Source organism: Globicephala melas, chromosome Y, assembly GCF_963455315.2.
Source record: "Globicephala melas chromosome Y, mGloMel1.2, whole genome shotgun sequence".
Taxonomy (NCBI): Eukaryota; Metazoa; Chordata; class Mammalia; order Artiodactyla; family Delphinidae; genus Globicephala; species Globicephala melas.
Window position 1 is genome coordinate 278,774 of NC_083336.1, and position 24,203 is coordinate 302,976.

General features: G+C 36.7%; 1 protein-coding gene across 2 annotated transcripts in view; it reads right to left on the reverse strand.

Moving 5' to 3' along the window:
- Positions 1 to 3,212: 3,212 nt before the first annotated feature.
- Positions 3,213 to 24,203, reverse strand: part of LOC115849627 (ubiquitin carboxyl-terminal hydrolase 9X-like) — a 145,920-nt gene continuing 124,929 nt past the window's right edge. The window contains exons 33-45 of one of the 2 annotated variants that reach the window (XM_060293114.2): positions 21,981 to 22,154; positions 18,994 to 19,135; positions 16,891 to 17,635; positions 16,381 to 16,504; positions 15,383 to 15,608; positions 14,722 to 14,851; positions 11,494 to 11,604; positions 10,787 to 11,007; positions 10,614 to 10,702; positions 6,795 to 6,951; positions 6,430 to 6,642; positions 5,955 to 6,050; positions 3,213 to 5,261 (exon numbers count right to left, since the gene is read on the reverse strand). In XM_060293114.2, the coding sequence (XP_060149097.1) occupies positions 5,124 to 5,261; positions 5,955 to 6,050; positions 6,430 to 6,642; positions 6,795 to 6,951; positions 10,614 to 10,702; positions 10,787 to 11,007; positions 11,494 to 11,604; positions 14,722 to 14,851; positions 15,383 to 15,608; positions 16,381 to 16,504; positions 16,891 to 17,635; positions 18,994 to 19,135; positions 21,981 to 22,154 (2,566 nt within the window). In that variant the 3' untranslated portion in view covers positions 3,213 to 5,123. Of the gene's footprint in view, positions 5,262 to 5,954; positions 6,051 to 6,429; positions 6,643 to 6,794; positions 6,952 to 10,613; positions 10,703 to 10,786; positions 11,008 to 11,418; positions 11,605 to 14,721; positions 14,852 to 15,382; positions 15,609 to 16,380; positions 16,505 to 16,890; positions 17,636 to 18,993; positions 19,136 to 21,980; positions 22,155 to 24,203 lie in introns of both variants that reach the window. The other variant, XM_030851098.3, reaches the window with a different exon arrangement.

Consider the following 24,203-nt stretch of genomic DNA (forward strand, 5'->3'; position numbering starts at 1 on the left):
AGTTTTTGAGGCTGGAACTCTGAGATCACAGTGCCAGCATGGTCTGCATTGGTGAAGGCCATATTCTTGATTTACAGATGGATGCCTTCTTGCCATCCTGTGCCCACATAGTGGAGAGGGACCTGATTCTTTCACATTTCTTCTTACATTTCTTCTCCCATTCAAGAGGGCTCTACTCTCATCACCTAATCACCTCCCAAAGATACTACCTGATAATACCATATCATTAGGGGAGCACTATACATCTTTAAATCTGGCTATGGGTCTTTTAAATGGGGGCTAGAAGAATCCTCTCTGGCATTCTGACACAGTTTGATGCGAAAAGAAAATGCCAGGGAGTTAATAACCCAGGGCTGATACTTGCCCAATTCACAATGGAATCCAGTGGACAAATACTTTTCTCTTCCTTGTACGCTGACAATCATGAGGCCCATTCTACAAGCTTCTCAGAAAGAAGATCACAGGGACACCAAACACTAGTTACCCATAGTAACTAGTAATGGATTGAATTTTCCTCTTGTCTCTTAAATACCATTCTAGGACTTCCCTATTGGCACAGTGGCTAAGAATCCGCCTGCCGACGCCGAGGACATGGGTTCGAGCCCTGGTCTGGGAAGATCCCACATACCGCGGAGCAATTAATCCCGTGCGCCACAACTACTGAGGCTGCACCAGAGCCCACAAGCCACAACTACTGAGCCTGCGTACTGCAACAACTGAAGCCTGTGTGCCTAGAGCCCGTGCTCTGCAACAAGAGAAGCCACCGCAATGAGAAGCCCGCGCACCACAACGAAGAGTAGCCCCTCTTGCCATAACTAGAGAAAGCCTGTGCGCAGCAACGAAGATCCAACACAGTAAAAATAAATAAATAAAAATAAATTTATATAAAAAATATGCTTCTACAATGTCAATGACTAAAATGGTCTCATAATGAACAGGTTAATTTGAGGATGATTAGAGATCATGCCCCAATTTTAAGCATCAAATGAGCAAGTCTGAAAGAATTTGTTTATAATAAACTTCCACATGGAGGCATGTTTTATTCTATATCATGAACATGTTAGGAATTCCAGAAGTTATGTATAATTCCAATCCTAATTTTGATTTCCCTAGGACTGTCTTTTGAGAAACTCTCACGGTGATCCTAACTGTAATGTTCCATATGTATTTAATTCATTACTGATGTCCTGATGTACAAAAACACAGCAGCTACTGTAACAGGGAAGAGTCAATTCTGACTCCATGTTGGATCTGTTTCTTTTACTTTTCGTTTGCTTTTGTTATAATCATTGTCTATAGCTGTAAGCATCCTGCCTTAGGGATCTCTATCCCTCTGCCTGAATATTAAAGTGCCTTTGTTCAGCTCACAGAGAGACACTCTGACCCTGCTCACCTGTGAATGGCTGCAGAAAAGAAGAAATTAACACATCCCCTCTTATTTTGCGGGCGTCTCACTATTGGGGCCTCTCCTGTTGCGGAGCACAGGCTCCACACAGGCTCCGACAGGCAGGCCCAGCGGCCATGGCTCACGGGCCCAGCCGCTCCGCAGCATGTGGGATCTTCCCGGACTGGGGCACGAATCCACGTCCCCTGCATCGGCAGGCAGACTCTCAACCACTGCGCCACCAGGGAAGCCCAACAAATGGCTTTTTTACTTTACTTCCTCACCTCCTCTCCCTCTCTGTGCTATAGAAGAAACTGGCATCCAGATCCCAATATGGTGTTTCAGGGACCCTAGTTCTCCATGTTCTTGGTCTGCCGGCTTTCCAAATAAAGTTGCATTCTTTGGCTCAACACCTTGTCTCCTGATTTATTGGCCTGTAACAAATTTGGCTTAGCCAGCCAGGAGCCTCGCTGCCTGTGGCTAGCTGGTCCTGGTCAGGCGATATTGGGGCAAGTCCCTAGCAGCTGCCGGGACCATGTGTCCTGAGGATCTTCCCTTCAAAATTCCCTGAAGCAGCACTGGCTACCCCAGCCCTTGGCAGTTGGAGCAAGTAACCGACAAACTTACCTGATAAAAGGCAGATGTATTATAATTAAAAAGTTAAAAGTAGGATCTCTCTGGCTATCTTAAATTTCCTAAGGTTACAGAAAACCTAGAATACATTGATTATATATATATTATAGTACCTATATGGAGTAGTGGAAATAAGTACCTTCTCTTTTAATCACATTATTTCTTCTTTGTACAATTCCAGCTAGAGCCCTCTCGTAAAAAAAATTTCCTATCAATTCAATTAAAGTACCATCAAACTTGTTTTGTTAATTCTTACAAATACACTCAACTTTCCTTATTTGTAGATTCTATATTTCAAATTCATAATTTGCCTACTCAATAAAATTTATTTATAACCTCAAAATCAATACTCCTGGGCTTCCCTGGTAGCACAGTGGTTGGGAATCCACCTGCCACTGCAGGGGACACAGGTTTGAGCCCTGGTCCGGAAGATCCCACATGCTGCAGAGCAGCTAAGTCCATGCACCACAACTACTGAGCCTGCACTCTAGAGCCTGACAACGACAACTACTGAAGCCTGCGCGCCTAGAGCCCATGCTCCAAAACAAGAGAAGCCACAGCAATGAGAAGCCCGTGCACCCCAACGAAGAGTAGCCCCCGCTCGCCACAACTAGAGAAAGCCTACGCACTTTCTGCTACAGCGAAGACCCATAGCAGCCAAAAATAAATAAATAAAATAAATAAATTTTTTAAAAAATCAATAGTCCTGTGGCTATTCAGTCATCACAGAGCAGCAAAAATGTTTATGCATCTGATATTAATGTTCCCAGATAAAGGCGGGTCACGATTTGCCTTTATATTTCCCCTGCCATACTATAAAAAAGGCGTCATTTTCGGGGTATTGAGTGGCACATTCTATTCTTTTTTTCTGATTTTTGGTTATGATTTTGCTATTTAAAATAGACCCCAAGTGTTTTAAGTGCTGTGTAGTGTTCTTAAACACAAGAGGTCCGTGTCACTGTGAGAACTTATGTTTTCAATAAGCATCATTCAGATGTGAATCTTATAGTTCTGCTGCCCTTGAGTTCAATATCAAAAATATATATTAAATAAAGTATCTTTGAACAGAAACACACATAGAAGAAGATTATGTATTGATGGGTTCAAAAGTACAACCAGAGGCTTGCAGGGTCCTAACCCAGTACTTCCCGTACATCAGTATTTGTTAACTCAGTGCTCATGGCAACTCCTTCTAACATAACTACTGTAAATAACAAAGACTGACCACAGAAATATGCCCAAAGCACAAGACTACTTACTTTAGGAAATTTAAAAATTAACAATACTTGTTTTTCTTTTCTGTAATTCCTGTATGGTAAAGGGCAAAAAGCAAACCATTTTAAAAATAAAAACTCAACGTGTCTGAAATGCTAAATTCAGTGCACGTCAAGGCATGCTATACAAAAAATTAATTTTATTGTAGTCTGTAAAAAGAAAACAAAAGAGGAACAACAAACAAAAACACAACACAGGACAAAAGTCTTCTTAAATCAAATTCTATTTGTGTGAATTCAGCAAAATAATTTCTATAAAACAAAACAGCAAAATATTTAAGTAGTATCGGATGGGCTGTATTTGCTTGCAGGGATATTTGGTTTTTAGATAGGTTCCAAAATATTATGCACATTCAAAAGTTACCAATTCTTTTTTTTTTGCGGTATGCGGGCCTCTCACCATTGTGGCCTGTCCCGCTGTGGAGCACAGGCTCGGCATGCACAGGCTCAGTGGCCATGGCTCACGGGCCCAGCCGCTCCACGGCATGTGGGATCCTCCCGGACCGGAGGCACGAACCCGAGTCCCCTGCATCGGCAGGCGGTCTCTCAACCACTGTGCCACCAGGGAAGCCCACCAATTCTTTTTTAAATATAGTATTTACTCACAAGTTTCCTGGAATGCTGAAACAAATTTTTATTCTAAAATAGTACTTCAGAATTATATTAACTAACTTGAAATTTATTATTTAATTAAACTCACAACAATAAGAATTTTGGAATGGAAAAGAAACTGGGATAATCTTGCTCTCAAGTAAAATAGTGATTGACAAGAAAATCATCCAGACATCTTGGTACAATGGTATTTCAAACTACTGTGGAACCCTGATGATGTCCACTTCATCAGGCTGCAGTTGAAGCAAAATTTTAGAAGGTTCACCTAATAAACTATACCAAAAAACAAAACAAATGCGCCAAATACAGTCTTCTCTTACGCTCCCCACATTCTGGTATGGCAAAATTTTACATATTTATTTTAAAATCTTAAAATTCTTATTATCAATATTTTCACATTCTGTATACCACCAAAGAGACTGAACTGTCAAACATTAAATATGAAGAAAATATATGTAACCAAAAACTGCTTGTTTGTCACATCTCCCCTTGTTTTATTTATTCTTGGTATAAGAAATAAAAGCTCTGGGCAATACAGCTGTCACTTTGAGGAAACTGCTGTCATTGAGGTAAATGTGTCCTCACTGGCTACACAAACTTAGTGTGAAGCCAAGCTAAATGTTATAGCATTACTACAGCTCTAAAGTGATTAATGTATTACCAGAATAAAAAGGTAATGAAAAATATGCAGAAACAGTGTTATTACATCATCAATTTTCAGATATCTTCCATGTAATTCAAAGCCTTACATGGCTCCAGTAACAAGAGTTAACACAAAGCTACTGGTGTGATTGACATGAATGGCCTCTTTCAATGTTACCTTTTTTTCTTCTTTATTCTGGTAAAGGATTTGATCCAATTGCCACAAAGCTGAACATACTGGTTGCCAAATGCAGCAAACAGAAAAAATTATTTTTTTGTAGAACTCTGACATTCATCAAAAAAATTTTCTTGCCTAAGAATTAACAGTCAAACATTAATATATTATATACACCTCTGCCATTTACATATTGCTATCAGCCATTTATTACAAAACATTATACACTTTCTCCTGCAGGTGGCTCACATACTGACAGCAAATTTCTGCAGATGAGACAATGAATCAACTCTCCACTCCATGCTGAACAATTTCTCTAGTTGTAAATACTAGCCAAATATAGAAGTTTGGACTGTAAGGCCTAAGTGCCTGGTCTTAAAGGAACCAGTTAATTATGGGAATTTCACTGATCCTTCATTTGAGATGAGGATACTTCTTCATTGCCTTCATAATTTTCTTGTGGTCGTTGGCTAGTTTTCTGATGGTTGTTCAAGTGATGTGCTGCTGGCCCTGTATACGGCTGTCCATGCACATGATTATTCTGAGAAGGTGAAACAGATCAGCATGTCAGACTTTTCAAATTAAAATAAAAAATCATGGTGTAAAGTCTGTCTAAAAGTAGACATGAGTCCTTTTTCCTTGGGGTGGGACTCAGCAATCTCTGATTTTAACAAGTGCCTTCAGGTGATCTGAGGGACATTAAATTTTGGAACCACTGCCTTAAGATGTGAATTAGTCTCGTTTATGGTTTAATTGAGGACAATCTTTCCAGAAACTTGTTTTTGAATGAAAGTTTCTTCAGATAAAACTTTTTCATCAGTTATCATTCTTTCTTTCCATCTACTGAAGTCAATCAAACTGTTAATTTTAAAAGACATTCTTATTGCAACTTAACATTGCATAGAAGTAACCAAGACACTTCTATTCTTAATATTATTTCAATAGTTATTAATTTTATGTTAATAAATCACACATTTTTATTAAATACTACAGCTTTTAGTTCAAGAGGGCTGCCTAGTAGAGAAAGAAAATACTACCAGGTTAGTCAAAACATGCTATTACATGACCCCACTCCAACCACTCTTCTTCTTGTCAAAGTTATTCTAGATAGTCCCTTTACTACTTTACAGTCACAGGTAGTAAGTTACAGAATATGTAAGAAAAATAAGTAAATAATTTTTAAGTAAAGCACAAAAATTTGGGGGATAATGAAAAGAAGCAAACTCCTGTTTACCTGTTGATAGTGAGATCCAGATGAATGAGGATATAATGGCGCATCTTCTGGTGGAGATGATTCATGCTCATCTGGGGCATCTTGGTCATCGGGCTCCTAATAGTAAAATATTTAAAAGAGATTAAGAATGTGATTATAAAGCAACTTTAAATTTATTTTTATTCTTTAGGAATAAATTTTTTTCAAATCCGTAAAGCTGACCTGTTTAACATGTTTTCATTTACTGCAGATAATTCACAATTAGAGAAAAAGTTTGATTTACCTAGATATATGAGTTTCAGACAATTTCACCGAAATTTCTCCAGATTAACTCTAACAAAGGAGTCAGCATGCTTCTTTGATTACTTGAGAACAACCAACACTAAACGTTAAAGCCAATAAAACTGCATGACAAAATTTTTTACCACTGGCCTATAAAAAATTACTTCTCTTTCTTCCATTTTTATCTGCTGCCCATTAGTGGTTTTTTTTTTACCTCTTCTGGACAGAGTTCACAAGCTTTTGCCAGTGTCATCCTAGCACTATGTGATCTCTCTAAGAAATAACCATTTGATGTTTCATTGCTTTGCACTGGAGGAGACCAATTATTGTAAGTGTATTGAGGATTGCCAGTGTATGGTCTTCTTTCAAGTTCATCTCCAAGCCATTCCACTGCCCAGGTCCACTTTCTTTTAAGATCTCCATTACCCTTGAAAAGAAAATAAAATTGTTTATGAAAGAATTTGGAATAATTTTTATGTTAGCTTAAAATGCTGACGCCAAACTTTCATGATTCTTTTCTTACAAAGCACCCCTTATTATGATTCAGATTGTTTCAAAATTATAAGAAAAAATTCTCACCTGTAATATTTGGTAAGCAACTGGACAACTGCTAAAGAGAGCTACCATACATTTTATACACTGGTATGCTCTTTTTTGATAGTGATTCTTAGAGCGCTGGATAGTATCGAACAACCCATCTCGATCATCTGGGATTCCTTTAAGTGCATTATGAATTCTAGAAAAGAACCAGATACATAAATTTGCGGTATCTCTTAGCTAACATTCTGGAGCCTACTGACTGCCATTCAATACACAATTTTTATTTACTTATTTTTATGCGGTACATGGGCCTCTCCCGTTGCGGAGCACAGGCTCCAGACGCGCAGGCTCAGCAGCCATGGCTCACGGGCCCAGCCAATCCGCGGCACGCGGGATCCCCTGGACTGGGGCACGAACCCGTGTCCCTTGCATCGGCAGGTGGACCATCAACCACTGCGCCACCAAGGAAGCCCTCAATACACATTTTTGATGTAATTATCTGATCTATTTAACTCTATAGTTAAATTACTAAGAAGGTACCATTAGTAAACCCACTTCATGGATGAGAAAACGAGTACAGAATTCAAACAACTAATGTCACATAGCTAGCAAGCTGGGGAGCTAAGTATGACTCAAGAGTCTGAAGTCCTATGAAATTATTATCAATTTGAAATGATTTCCCTATACTGTAATTTAAATGAACAATTAAGGATACTAATACTAAATTGTTCTCATTAAAATTAACTATAAACTATGTCTTCATGAATGCCTCGGCTGAGAACACATTTACTGGTAGTTAGAGCATTACTTCAAGGCTGCACTTCAGAGTATAAAGTCTAGTTTCTATGAAAGTGATATAATCTGGCAGTACAAAATTAACTTGAATTCTAATAAACATGGTGGGTAAAGCCATTTTCACTGCCAAGAACTGGCTGAATTGGTAATGATCAATGATTTCATTTCACCTCTAGCCAAACCTCAACATAACATTTTATATAGCCAATGGAGTCCTGTTCTCCTTAGTAGCCAATTAAATTTATGGGTAAAAATGTGCCTTCTATAGTATCAGTAACTGAACATGAAGTATCTAGAAAAAATTCTCTTGCATACCATTTGTTTTACTTAACAGAATATCATTATATTCCAAACCAAAAGCACGGCTTTTTCTTTTCTTTACATGTTTCTTTTGCAGTACATACATTCATATAAATCTTGTTCGGAAAATATTTCAGTAATTTTTCTTTTTTTTGGCTGTCACACTTGGCATGTGGGATCATAGTTCCCTGATCAGGGATTGAATCCACACCCCCTAGCATTGGAAGCATGGAGTCTTAACCACTGGACCTTCACAGACATCTGAGTAATTTTTCGAAGTCTCATCATTCCAGACAAAAAAATAACATGCATAGGCACTGTTTAGCTGGAAACACTTGTAGTATATATTCTATTTTTATTCTTCAGTTTTAATTGATAACAAAGTGATACTCAGTATTTCTGCCACATCACCATTAATATCAACTACTTTTTTAAGCCATTATAATCGATATTGTTTTTGCCCACTTTGTTCTGTTGCCGATGACAGTGCTTGGCACAAAGTACACACTTTGTAAATATCTCTTAAGTACTGTTTATTAAATAAACCAAATGGTCATTTTACAAAACACTTCACATTTAAGCTAATAACAATCCCATACTAATTTGTTCACAAAAGCTCACTATTGTGCACATTAACGCAATATTTATACCTTTACTATTATCACTTCCTTGAGTGAAACTAGAAGGCTAGGATAAGACTGATGAGTTTAAAGCATCTGTAAGAAGTCACACGGGGACTTCCCCGGTGGCACAGTGGTTAAGAATCTGCCTACCAATACAGGGGACATGGGTTTGAGCCCTGGTCCAGGAAGATCCCACATGCTGCAGAGCAACTAAGCCTGTGCACCACAACTACTGAGCCTGCATGCCCAAACTACTGAAGCCCGCGTGCCCTAGAGCCTGTGCTCCGCAATGAGAGAAGCCACCGCAATGAGAACCCTGCGCACCACAACAAAGAGTAGCCCCTGCTCTCTGCAAATACAGAAAGCCCACACACAGCAACAAAGACCCAACACAGCCAAAAATAAATTAATGAATTAAAAAAAAAGTCACACAGTAAATAACATATGCTTAAGTTCTTTAGAAAAATAATTAATGAGTAAAAATTAGATCCTATTAAAACAGACTCTAAAAGTATCTAATTCTGTCAAGATACTGAAATAGGTACTAAATAATAAATGAATATAGGTTGTAACATTTTTGTTTCATGGTAATTTGTTTCTGGTTAACACTATTTTGAAAACATTGATTTTGATTTTCTGGAAATTTAAGATGCTAAATTAGTTGAGAATTTGAAAATATTAATTTAAGAAGTCTAATGTATTTCCAGTCCCCCTTAAATACCTGATTAAAGTGATTTATCATTAAACACTGTGTTCTACAAATTTATTAAAAACTTAAAGTCATTTAAATTTTTTCATTTCTATTATTTATTTAAAAATTAAGATTTTACTGGTTGTTTTGAGGATCAATACACAGACATTTCAATTTGTACACAATTCTTAACATTATGTACCAAAAATCTAAAATATCATGTAGTTGTGATTCTTTTAACAGTTATTCCAGTGACCTTCCAGCTTAAAATTTGGAGGCAAATTTTCCTTAATAGAATATCAAGTACCAATAGCTTCATATTATAATAATTTATTTATTTATTTATTTATTTATTTTTGTGTGTGTTGGGTCTTCATTGCTGCGTGCAGGCTTTTCTAGTTGCAGTGAGCGGGGGCTTCTCTTTATTGCGGTGCATGGGCTTCTCACTACAGTGGCTTCTTTTGTTGTGGAGAATGGATCTAGGTGAGTGGGCTTTAGTAGTTGTGGCACGCGGGCTCTAGAGCACAGGCTCAGTAGTTGTGGTGCACGGGCTTAGTTCCTTTGCAGCATGTGGGATCTCCCCACACCAGGGATGGAACTTGTGTCCCCTGCACTGGCAGGTGGATTCTTAATGACTGCGCCACCAGGAAGTCCCCAATATCTTGAAATACTGACATGTTGTTATAAGTCCCACTAATTCACAATTTAATATCATACACACTACATACTCAAATTGTCAATCGTTCACAGCACATTAACAAAGTTACTAGGAAAACTGGACTACCATGACCAAAGATGTTACAGAGTGCCCAAAATTCTGACGGTCATTTTCACATTTTTCTTTTGCTTATTAGAATGACTAATAGGTGGCAATATGTATACATATAAGTCCCTGTGGGGAGAAAAGTGAGGGTCAAGTGGTAAATTTGAGCCACTAATTCTATATCAGTATTCTTAGGCTGAGTTTTACTGCAAAGAACACAGCAGAATTTTGGGAAGAACTCTGAAGGTCTGCTGGTAGGTAGGATAACCTTAGGTCAAAAAAGTTACTGTTGACTCCTCATATACTAATAAAACTTCTAACAGGCTAAGGATTATTGTTAAATATCTAAATGTTATTTAGTGTAATGAATTAAAAAACAAGCATATGTAGTCCTAAATTACTATTAATGAAACTTAAAAACTTATCAAAAGCCTACATTAGTCTTAAGTTAAAAAAAAGTGAAAAACGTTAAGTATAAGGAAAAAGAATAGTAATAAGCATGAAACTGCAGTTTTAAGAAAAAATAAAACTGATAGGGAAAACATTCATTTTTTTTATGTTATATTTTTAAGATTAAGCATTTAATAGAAATTCAAGAAGTAAAAATATATTCGGCTACTAGAAATGTCAGTTATTTCTAGAACCTAGAAAAATGTAATTATTGTGGTAGCAAAAAGTGTATCCACCTGTGAGTCTGCCAAGAATCCTCTATTAGTAAAATCTGCAGAAGTAGATCCAAATATGGCCGTAGTTCATAGGTGTATGAATACGCAACCTAAAGACAGGTAAAACATAACTGAATTTCTTATTTAAAGGAATAGTTAAATTACAGGCACATGAATGTTTATTTTCCTTTAACCTGCCAGAGAAGTTCACTGAGGACAGTAGACGAGAACTGAGGATTCTCCCAGCAGCAAAACCGAAGCAATTTGATGGTTTCCTCTGAGTTACTGCAGTCTTCAATAATTTTCTTCACATAACTTGTTCTCACAAATAAAATGTCTGCCACATTTTGCTGAATTGGCATTATAGGCTGTGATAAATTAGGGTCACCAAAAGGACTGGGAAGAGGGGGATTACCTAGAATAGATTTGTCATCAATGAAAAGACAATACACTTCTTTGCAAAACTGCAATACTAAATTTTTTATTAAAAACAAAATTATAAATTAAATGTCCTAAGCACAATAAAACATTCATTAAAATGATCAGATATACTAAGATAAGATGTAAAAATATAAATGCTGACATTGAAGACAAAAAAAAAATAAAGTTAAAATTCTTACACCATTTCATAAATAAGGGATTTATCATAGTAAGTGGTAAATTTTGAAAAAGGTCTCTTGTAAACATGTAAAAAAGCTAACGGTTTAAAAACATAATAAAGCATATAGTCTTTTACTTCATTTTTATAAATGTCAGGATTTTAATTTAGTACAAAAGCCTAGCATTCCTTTTAAAGTACTATAAATAATGGAACATTCTACTTTACCACTGATTGAAGACTGCATTCTTGATGAGACATTGCAACAGCGGATCAGCTGAGACACTACTGAGTATAACTTGCCTAATTCAGCATACTGATATTTGATTGGAGGACCTGGACCTTCATCTAAAGACACAAGCATAAAGGTAGCAGGTACACTCAATTTCAGAAGCTGTGTCTTTTCTGCCACACCTGTAAAAAAGGGACAAGAATAATGTTTAGGAAAAACAAGCAAAAATAGTAAGAATGGAAGGTTCTGCTTTAATAAAAAACTATGTATAGCTGCTTACAATTTTTATTATTAAAGCTCATCTCCTTTGATTAGACTGCACAAATACAGATAAAACAAAAAATACATTGATTTAAAGTAAATTAAAAACAATTGTATTTATTTTTAGCTGCATTGGGTCTTTGTTACTGCACGCAGGCTTTCTCTAGTTGTGGAGAGTGGCGGCTACTCTTGGTTGTGGTGCGCAGGCTTCTCACTGAGGTGGCTTCTCTTGTTGTAGAGCACAGGCTCTAGGCGTGCGGGCTTCAGTAGTCGTGGCATGCGGGCTCAGTAGTTGTGGCTCACAGGCTTAGCTGCTCTGCAGCATGTGGGATCTTCCTAGACCAGGGCTCGAACCCTGCATTGGCAGGTGGATTCTTAACCACTGCACAACCAGGGAAGTTCCTAGTTAAAGTAAATTTAATTATTCTAACTGTGAAGTAGTGATCAAGACTCTGGCTTTCCAATTATACTAAGCCCTAGAGAAAAGCACACTTCGTAGGGCCTAGAGAGACCAGTGGAGCCTAGATATTGTCTCTCAACAAAATAAGGGAAGATGACAAAGACAGAAACTATGCTAAACAAGAAACAAGATAATCTACCATCTTTTTTTCTGTAATCTACCATCTTCTCTTTTTCCCCTCTCTAGAGAAAAATTTTTTGGGAAAAAAAGCCTAAATTTCCTGTTGCTTTGTTTTCTAATTTTTCCATTCCTCATTCTCATTTTAGTTTCTCTCCCAAACTTGGTTTGAAGCTAAAAAACAGTTCTCAAATTTAACTATTTCCTTGTTCTTGAATCTTTTACTTGGGATTCTGTCTCTTCCATTTTCTATTTCCTCTCTCCTTCTGTCCGTCCCTTCTTATTTCCTCCCTTTTCTATTTCTTACTCTTAACTGTGGATTCTTTTTTTCTAGCTTTTAGAAGATGTTTTCCCCCGAAGTTCTCATTCTACACTATCTCTTAATACTGCTTACTTTCCTGTGACTAAATATATAGTCATTATAGAATTTATAATCATTCATATAGATGACTCCAAATTTTGGATGTATGTATCTCACTGTTTATTGGAGTTCTTTTCTAAGGTGTACAACATACTTTTAATATTTAATCTGCCTAGATAGGTTCCTATTCCTAGGTTTCCTCTCAGTAAATGGCAACACAGTTCTCTTAGTTCCTCAAGTCACACCGTGGACATACGTCTTTTCCCTGCTCCATTCATTCAAATATCCAATCACCAAGGTCTGCTGATTCTCTCATAAAAACTCCTAATTCTTTCAAGTGTTATCCTCCTTATTGCCCACTCCATAACATAAGGCAATAATTATATCTGTCTATAGATAATACTACAATCTCTAGTCTTGTACAACTGTAATCCATTCTACACTATAGCAATTGTAATCTTTTTTTTTTTTTTTTTGGCAAGTGTAATCTTTCTAAGGTAAACCTTGCTAAAAATGTTATAATGGCTCTCAGTGCCCGCACAAGACCTGCAAAAAGAGCAGGTCCATCACCTATCTCAAATCTTGCACCAGATCACGTCACACAGAAAAACGTTCATATTGTCCAGTGAGCCAAGTCATGTAATGCCAAGTCTTTGCATCTACCGTTCACTCTGTTTACAAATTCCCTGCAACACGTTCTCCAACAAATTTACTCTGTTTTTAACAGTCTCTTAAAAAAGTGGTGCTGGGAAAACTGAACAGCTACATAGAGAAGAACGAAATTAGGACATTCTTTAAAACCATTATACAAAAATAAACTGAAAATAGATTAAAGGAATAAATGCAAGACAGGATATTAAAAAACTGCTAGAGGAAACGAAGGCAGAACATTCTGACATAAATCATACCAATATTCTTTTGGATCAGTCTCCTAAAACAAAGGCAATAAAAACAAAAATAAACTAACGGGACCTAATTAAATTCAAAAGCTTTTGCATAGCAAAGGAAATCATCCACAAAACGAAGACAACCTCCTGAATGGGAGAAAATATTTCCAAATAATGTGACCAATAAGGGGTTAATATCCAACATATACAAATAGTTAACACAACTCAACATCTAAAAAACAAGTCGATTCAAAAATGGACAGAATTGAATAGACATTTTTCCAAAGGGGACATTCAGGATGCCAAAAGGCCACAGGAAAAGATGCTCAACATCGCTAATCATCAGGGAAATGCAAATTAAAACCACAATGAGATACCACCTCACACCTGTCAGTATGGCTATTGACAGAAAGATAGCAAATAACAAATGTTTGCAAGAATGTGGAGAAAAGGGAACCCTCCTACATTGTTGGGAATGTAGATTGCTGCAACCACTATGGAAAAGTTTGGAGGTTCCTTAGAAAACTAAAAACAGAAATACCATATGATCCAGCAATCCCACCCTTGGGCATGTATCTGGAGAAAACCATAATGCAAAAAGATACATGCGGCCCAGTGTTCATAACAGCTCTATTTACAACAGCCAAGGTACGGAAACAACATAGATGTCCATCAGCAGAGGAATGGATAAAGAAGATATGCTATGTGTATACAATGGAATAATACTCAGCCATAAAAAGAATGAAATAATGCCATTTGCAGCAACATGGATGGACCCAGAGATTATCATACTAAGTGAAGTCAGACAGAGAAAGAAAAATACTGCAAGCCACAACTACTGGGCCCACGTGCCACAACTACTGAGCCCACGTGCCACAACTACTGAAGCTCGTGCACCCAGAGCGCATGCTCCACAACAAGAGAATCCACCACAATGAAAATCCCGTGCACCACAACGAAGAGTAGCCCCTGCTCACCGCAACTAGAGAAAGCCTGCGTGCAGCAACGAAGACCCAATGCAGCCAAAGATAAAAGAAAAAAAAAAAAAAGAAAAAAAAATTTATACAGATAATCTGCAATGGATTTCAAAGGTAAGTATGGAATAACTGCTTCTACTTTAGAAGAGGTTAGTTCTCAACACTGCAATAAATGCTTTCATCATTTATTATGTAAATACAAAGCAACACATTAAAAAGAATATGAAAAGTCTTACCTAAATTGGCATACATTACAAACAGATTGAAATACTGCTGTAAATGACGGCCATGTTCCGAAACTTCCCTTCTCAGGAGATTTAATACTGCTCTTAGTAAGTGATCGCTCAAGCTTAAGTTATCACATGCCTGTGAACCATAATTTATTATTTTATCAGCAACAAGATATAGAAAAGTATACTTCTATTTGCATTAAAAGGGTATGTTTACACAGAGGTTATTAGGCAGAAGTATCAGGTAGGAAATTATTAAATACATTTGCTTTTTGGGAAATGAAATATATAGCTTGGGTAGATTTCATTGCAGATGTTTTATACTGTTTTTGAGTGTCAGATAATAATAATAAAATAAAAACCACTTGGAGTTTTATGCTAAAAATGCTACTCAACAAAAGATTTAAATTTAGCCATTATAAAATTAAACCTTAACTGAACATACAGAATCTGAAGACTCAGTACACAGCTGCAAGTAACTGAATAGAAATAATTTTCCTTATATTTTAAAGTGCCCAATAATCAAACATTACTGTGAAGCAATTTTAACTAGATGTGTGCAACCATTTCATATATGTCAAACAAATGCATATGTTTACTGATTTCACCTGGTAGAAAATAGAATTTACATTTAAGTTTTCATAATTAAAGAAAAGCTTTTGATTACCTGACTAGAAGGTCCTGGAGATGTGAAAGATGAAGGACAAGGCCCATCTTGCAAAGAAAAATGTGCAATAAATACTATAAGTTTTGCAAATGCACCCCTCACTTCTGCACTAGGGCACTCAAGAAGGTATTCAGAGAAACGATTTGAAACATTGAAAAGGACATTATGAGCAAACCAAAAACGTACGTTCTTGCTGTGACGGAGTAGAATGCACAATACATCATACCTAAAACAGAAAAATATATGATTTTTCATATATTTTCATTTTAGGTGCTTACATTTTAACTACTACAGTGAACCAACAGGTTTCTGTGAACCAAATAAAGAGGAAAGAGCTCTACAATTAATGTTCTTAGTTGTTGCTGTTGGTTTTTTTTTGGCTGAGCTGCATGGCTTGTGGGGTCTTAGTTCCCTGACCAGGGCTTGAATCCGGGCCCTTGGCAATAAAAGCGGGAGTCCTAACCACTGGGCCAAGGGGGAATTCCCGATTATAGTTGGTTTCAATACAAACTTCAGCCCTGTGACCTGATCTAGTCCCATAGTCACAAAATGAATTAAATGAGACCTGTATATTTAGGTGGATACAAATCTATTAGTAAACTCTTTCTGATCCAGTGATAACTCCTTAACATCTTCTAATCTGAGAGATGCTAAGAACAGTTGTTAGGTTAAGGTATTAAAATGTCTTCCATACTTTTACAATTATAAACTTAAGACTATAATCATTTAAAAATCCTCTACCTTTTTAAATGTAAGCAGATTCCATGTAGTAAAGATATAGAATATAAATAACAGAAACAGGAGCCAAACATTGAATAATAAAAGGCACATTAAAATTAAGCATTTTAAATACCATTTCTCTCAACATTACTACCAAGATTTTTATCCTATATTTAAAATTTGAAGTAAGATTCCCACAGTTAGGGGTAAATAAAGCAACATAATAATGAACCATACCGACTCTAAGTACAAAGTAAATAAAATTCAAAGCCATATACCAATCACTGGCAGGGCCACGAACTATTTTCTTGGTGTGAAATCCAGTGGTAAAGAGGAATCTAGCTGCAAGCTGAATACTAATCATAGTGATTTCTTCTGCTTCAGGCAACAAGTGATCTTGTCCTTAAATAAAAAGCACATGAACAGTCAAACACACTTTTGTTTAAATGTGTGTAAATAAATGCTCCATGTTTAAAAAAAACTTTTAGTCAAAAAGTAAACTTCAGCACTTACCTTAGCACTTAACCAATCCATGTTTCAAACTAATGCTTAGTGAAAACTCCCATAAGTTAACAGCTCTTCTATGTTTCTAGATACTGACTATTCAAAGGTATGGGTATATTAAATACATGACTTTAAAATAACTGGCAATGAATATGCTGACACATTTAAAACAAAATGAGTCTAAATAATTTTATGAAAAAGAAGAAGGTAAAAGAATGCTGAAGTAAAGTACTAAATACATATTGATACTTGATAAACTTCTAAGTTAAATTCCAGAATCTTACCTGGAGCAGGGCTTAAGTAAACTCCATTACACGTAAGCAGTTTTTTCACAAATTGAAAATATTCTAAACTGTACTGCATTCGGTTGTGCATGAACTGCACATTTTGTTTCCACACACTTCTCTCAATGGCTGGTGACATCTGATAGGGTTTTGTGATAGTTAGTTCTGATATATATCTTATCATTTCATCATCTTGGTCTATTGTGTCCATTCGTTCATAAAGGAGTATATAAGCATTCCACCACCTTTTTTGCCTCCTGTATGACATGCGCTTCATCATATGATCAAATACTTCTCCCATGTACTCTCCACCAAAACACTGATTTTTCATTTCTTCATCATCATCCATTTTACACTCTGTTACATCTCCATCATCAAATTTATACCAGCGATTTCTCTCACCATCTTTACCATTCCTCTGAATGATGTAGGAATAATAATGTCCACCACTTGCTTGACCACTGTGTACAAGCACCCCCACAAGTCTGTATTTTGTGCTACCTGCTGTCTCACATTCAGATTGCTCATTCTGTTGTAACAACTGCATCTCTGGGTTTACATCATCTCCCTCCAGCTTTTCAACACCTGATACTGTGTAAGGTTCCATGTCCAGCTCTCGTGGAAATTCAAAATAATCATTGAATTTAATTGCACATTCTCTTTCCCAGTCATAGTCAAATCGTTTCAATTGAATAGCAAGAACAGGAGGCAATTTTTTAATTAGCAACCTCTTTACTGTATCAACCTACAATAAATGGTAAATATTAAGTGAATGTTCTTCTATAAGACAAATAAAACAGAAGAATTTTAATAATACAATTTAAAACTTTATGATCATCTAAATGTATTTACAAACAGATAAATGATAACATAATCAAGATCATTCATCACTACTTTTTCAAAATACTTATAACCAAGCCTAAAAATATGTAATCACTCATCTGTTGCAAACTATAAAAATCAGTGATATAAAAACAAATAACTGGGCTTCCCTGGTGGTGCAGTGGTTGGGAGTCCACCTGCCGATGCAGGGGACGCAGGTTCATGCCCCGGTCCGGGGGGATCCCACATGCCGCAGAGCGGCTGGGCCCGTGAGCCGTGGCTGATGAGAGGCCACAGAGGTAAGAGGCCCACATACCGCAAAACAAACAAACAAACAAAAAAACCTAATAACTACCTGGCTCCACACTCCCACTGCTAACTGATGTTACTTTTCTGACCTTTAGTTTTATGTTAATGAATAAAATCTGCTGTAAGCAAACTGAAGAAATACTGTAAGCAATAATATGCTAATATATATAGCACTTAGTGACAGCTAACATGCTAAATGCTGCATTTAATCCATACTACCTTCTGAAAAAGTGCTACCAAGGTTTCTTCTTTAAAATGCATGGATTAAGAGTGGCAAGTTGTATAAGAAGAAACTGCCCTAGCAGAAACTGTGTCAGAGCTGTAGGTATGGCTTTAGATGACACAATCTAAATGGTGTTTAAAATCAAAGCAGTTCAGGTAATAACTTGGAGATGAGAGGGTATGGTGGGCCCAGAAAAATATTTACTACTTATCATATATTATGTATTTTCAAAGACATGTTATAGTTCCATCTCACAAAACTGCTTAAGTGGCCACAGATAAATTAGTTGGGGGGATCTAAAAATTAGATCTGATCTTTAAAACTGTAAGTAGTTCTGAAAATCTGCTGTAACCAAATAAAATAGGCACACAGTTGTTCTAAAGTTTAAGAATAAGCTAGAGTATGAAAGGGAAAAATATTTCTGTTAGCAACTCTTCAGGTTTGAAGAATTCAATGGCAATGTGTTTCAGGGCAAAAATGGAAAGTTACTGTGCAACTTTTAAACTACAAGAAAAAGTGATGTTAAGTTATTGTGACTTCTAAAATTAACCACCCAATTAAAAGGACTTTTCCTAATTTATTATTATTAGTTTCTTTCAATATTGTTTCCTTGACAAATCTTTTAATCAGTTATCATCTTGACTGCCACTGTAGCAAAGCAGAGGTAAAATTTGAGATTGAAAACAATTTTAATGTCTTCCAGCTATGTTAAATGCAATCATATTTACTAAAAAACAAACAATACATACCTTTTTATCACATTTTTCACAACGATACGCATTTGCACCTTCCAATAAATCTCCTTTGATATACTGTTCCAAAGAATCAAGAAGGTTTTGGTGATTTCTAATATCTACATTCAGAGTTGTAAAAGATTCTTCACACTCGTATCTAAAGACATTATTTAAGAAACATTAAAAGGATTTATTCCTCAGGTTTCTAAACACTGTCGTAAGTTGTGAACTTGACAAAAAACACATTTGCAGTATTTACTGTACCATGTCAAATGCATTAGTCACAGTGTTATTTGTAAGTAACAGTTGTCTTTCCCTGGTCATTTACTTTGTACTGGGCAATGTATCAGAGTCTTTAAACACAGTATTGCTTACCTTCACCTTCAGAAAAAAACCTGCTAGAGATATGTTATCTGTTCCTCTTTTACAGATACAGAAACTGGAGTGGGGGTGGGGGTGATTGTGAAAGAGGTGACAAACAGATTAATATGGGCCAGTTTACTACACAGAGTGTGATTTGAAGCCAAGCTTGTCTGGCCTCACTGCTTAAGTTCTTTACATTCTTTCACACAGCTACCTTTGTTATTTAAGTAGTAGTAATTCATGGCAAGGTAAAGGTAAACATTCATCAAGTTTAGAAAAAAGGCTATTTATGAACTGAATTTTTAAATGTTCCTCCACTTGTGTAATACAGAATAGCAACTAATATTTTGGCACTTAGATGACAAGTTCTAGCCTAATGTACAAGTTCAACTATCCAACATACTTGTATGTCTCTAGTATTCGGTTCTACAGAGTCATAAAAAAATTTGTAAAAAGAGTTAAGTGATGTGGGATGGAGTGAGCAACCCACATTGTGATGATTTTCTGCAAAAGGGGCTTTCAGGAATTTCTGATGACACACTAATAAACTCAAAAACGTTTCAACCATTAAATCTACTGATCCAACCAATATATCAAGAGTACCTGGGAATCCCCTGGCAGTCCAGTGGTTAGGAATCCGTGTTTTCGCTGCCGCAGACCCGGGTTCAATCCTGGTCAGGGAATTAAGATCCCACAAGCCCCATGGCATGGTCAAAAAAAAGAGTGCCCGCCATGTGTAGAGCATAGGGGATATTATGTTTTAGACAGTCCTTCATATTTAGAAACTTGTAAGTCAGAAAGACAAAACACAAAAGTATTTATGAATGGCTTATTACACGTTTCTACTGTGATAAAAACCTGTCCACAGAGGAGAAAAAGGTCTTAGGAGATAAACTGAGATTAACAGTTTCTTTTGCAATTTGGGACACCCTAAAAAAACAATGTTCTATAATACTAGAAAGACTTGAGACTCTTACATACTCCTAAAATGTCTAGTAAGACTAATTTTGTTGGAATGTGTACTTCATTTGCACAGGACACTTCCATTTGGCAGAGCAGAAGAATTCACAAGTAACTCTGACTAAAAAAACTGAGGACTGATAAGAACACATGACGAAGAGTTGGATTTTTATTGTTCACCTATGTAAAATATCTTTCATAAGAATACAAAGTTGGCCAAGCTAGGTGAATAAATGACTCCCCCATCTTCCAAATTAATGGTGCTATAACATGGTAAGTTTCTCATTTATGTGAGATTACCTTTCCCCAACTCATTTCCCTAATTTCAAAAAAATCTGCTTTATCCACTACACCAAACTAATGTTTACAGGATAACACAGTGGCTTTTATTTTAATTTAATTAAATTAATTAACTTTTGGCTGCACTGGGTCTTTGTTGCTGCACATGGGCTCTCTCTAGTTGCAGCGAGTGGAGGCTACTCTTCATTGTGGTGCGTCGGCACCTCATTGAGGTAGCTTCTTTTGTTGTGGAGCATGGGCTCTAGGCGCTTGGGCTTCAATAGCTGTGGCACGCAGGCTCTAGAGTAGGCTCAGCGGTTGTGGCACATGGGTTTAGTTTCTCCATGGCATGTGGGATCTTCCCAGACCAGGAATCGAACCTGTGTCCCCTGCAATGGCTGTTGGATTCTTAACCACTGTGCTACCAGGGAAGTCCCTAGAGTAGCTTTTAGAAAATACTATCTTATTTTGATTATTTGGGTGAGAAAGAATTTCCTTTCTGTGTTATGTGAATGTGTAACAAGAAGTCCCACACAATAGGCATGATATGAGTGTCCATCGTTAAACCTTCTGAACTATTAATACTAATAACCAAGAACTCTTTAATTATTTTCATTAGGAACCCATAATAAATCAATCTCTTCTAATTTGCTCCAAAACACAGAAAAATGTCTTGTCAACTCTTGGAAATGATCTGATGTGCAAACATACCTAACATATCTCATGAATGGTAATCGATGGTAATTTTAAATTTCTACAGAAAATTCCAGACCTACCGGTTATCTTCTAAAGTTACTGTTTGTTTGCTTGTTTATTTATATATATTTTAAAAAGGTGTTGGGTAACTAACTGAACTCCAAACACCCAGGGAAGTGTGCTATAGATAACTAACATTTAATTAGTGCTTACTATATGCCAGGTTTCATTCACGAGGATTTTTTTTTTTCTTTGCCGCTCTGCCCAGCTTGCAGCATCTTAGCTCTCCAACCAGGGATCAAACCTGTGCCCTCTGCATTGGAAGTGCCGAGTCTTAACCACTGAACTACCGGAGAATTCCCTAAAGTTACTGTATTGTAGACATTTCAATGATTACTTTCATTATAACAGCCAAGTAAATATCTTTATAATAACTGTAGATTTATGAAAAAAATTCCATTTTATTTCCTCGGATATGAAAAAAATATAAGAATGTAAGAGAAAAATAATGAGATACTGAGAGTAACAAGAACTAAATGCTACTGAAAAAAAAACAACCCACAGAACAGTGGGGTATAGCATAAGAATGTAATATTTGGTACTCTCTGCTTTCATACATATGTATTGGTAAAAATTTTATTTATACTATTAAAAAAAGAAAGACCCATATAAATTACATATTAAAAATGTCAATTAGCATTTACCTATGTGGGCAGCCTTGGCAAATCTTCTGATCAGCAAAGGAACCTCCCAGAACTTGACTTAGCACAGCTGGATGTCCTAAAGCTTTTAAAGCTTCATCTAAACTATCCACCAAAGAATTAAAAAACTCTAAGGCATCGTGTTGTTCACGAAGATTAACAGGTTCACCCCAAAGCCTAAGAGAAAAAAACAGAACAAATTGTAGTCTCCATCCCCAGAATATCTGTATTTTATTTTTCTAAACAACAAAAATGACAATGACATTAGAAATGTAAGTTGAGGCTTTATCCATTTACACAGGAAGCAGAGGTAAACCAATGCATGTTATGTATTGGGTGGCTATAGTAATGGAAGTGAAGCTCATAGTAAAATTGGTACTACAGTGCCAGGTACTCAGAATGGTGCTTCCTTTATGAAGCAGTATAGTCGTGTATTTTGAATTCAAGTAAAGAGAGCATTAACATGAGAAGGAAAACAGTCTTATATAGATGTTGTAACGACTACTTTGTTATTTAATTCTGCTTAAATTTGGGGGGCTATATTGCAAAGTTCACAACCATTTTTTCCTAACTAAAGTGATTTTTCCAAATGAAAATAGAAACATTTGCTCTGTTCTAGAGTGAATGTATTTTCTGTAATCTGAATGGACTTAAAACTTAAGCCAACCAAGCCTTTCAATTGTGTACACAAGATGAGAACCACTGCTGTAAAAGCCAAGTCATGCTAGGAGATCTAAAACAACATCTAATCTAATATTTACAGAATAATATACCTAAGAGAATAGAAATACATTCATTTTTAGCAAAAGACAAGTCAAAATTTTAAACCTGCTAAGGAGGTTTTTTTCTTTTGTGTGTGCTTTTACAATTTAAAAAATTGGCTACTGATTTAAAAAAATTAATTTTAAATTTACATAGAGTAACATTCAATCTTTTTGGAGCACACTATGTGATCTTTACAAATCACAGGCAGTTGTGTAACCACCACCACTATCAAGATACTAAAGTTAAATTAGATCATTGATGATATTTTTTTCACCTTCAGAGTAATGTTGATCCCCGAGATGATGTATTTGGATACCCTCATCAGTTTGAAGACAAAACAGCATTAAGTAAAACAGAAGATAGGAAAGAGTACAATACTGGTGTTTTGAGACACCTTCAGGTGTCAATTCCCCCACCAAATTTTGCAATGCTACTACGTCAGTAGTCAAACCCTTCTGGACCCCTATTTCCTTGCAACCAACTTTTTAAAGCTTCACAGTAACCCAATCAAAGTACTCTTTTTTGAAGTTACATGAATTTGTTCTCTTAACTTTTTTTTGTTCTTTTTTTGCCGTACTCGGGCCTCTCACTGTTGTGGCCTCTCCCGTTGCGGAGCACAGGCTCCAGACACGCAGGCTCAGCGACCATGGCTCACGGGCCCAGCCGCTCTGTGGCATGTGGGAACTTCCCGGACCGGGGCATGAACCCGTGTCCCCTGCATCGGCAGGCGGACTCTCAACCACTGCGCCACCAGGGAAGCCCCTCTTTTAACTTTCTTTGTATTAGTGATTATAGTTTACTTTTTCCTACCATTTTATATTTTTTAAAAATTAATTTTGAGATAATTGGAGAAATCACCTATTTTATTGCTTTACACTCACATCAGCAATAGGTGACCCATATTCTTTGCATCCTGGTCAGCACTGAATGATCTCATCCTTTAACCTTTTTTTTTTTTTAAATAAATTTATTTATTTATTTATAGCTGTGTTGGGTCTTTGTTGTTGCTTGTGGGCTTTCTCTAGTTGTGGCGAGCAGGGGCCACTCTTCATTGCAGTGTGTGGGCCTCCCAGTGCAGTGGCCTCTCCTGTTGAGGAGCACGGGCTCTAAGTGCATAGGCTTCAGTTTGTGGCACGTGGACTCAGTAGTTTAGGCTTGTGGGCTCCGTGGCACGTGGGATCTTCCCGGACCAGGGCTCGAACCCATGTCCCCTGCATGGGCAGGCAGATTCTTAACCACTGCACCACCAGGGAAGTCCAACCTTTTTGTTTTTTGGTCGTACCACTATGATTTTAGTGTCAGCCCAAGAAACCACTGCCAAATCCAGTGTCATGAAGCTTTTCCCCCCACTTTTTCTTTTAAAAGTCTTACAGCTTATCTCTTATGTTTAGGTATTTGGTCCATTTAGTAAAGGTGTAATGATGAAAGACTCAAACCTACCCTCCAAGATCAGGAATAAGG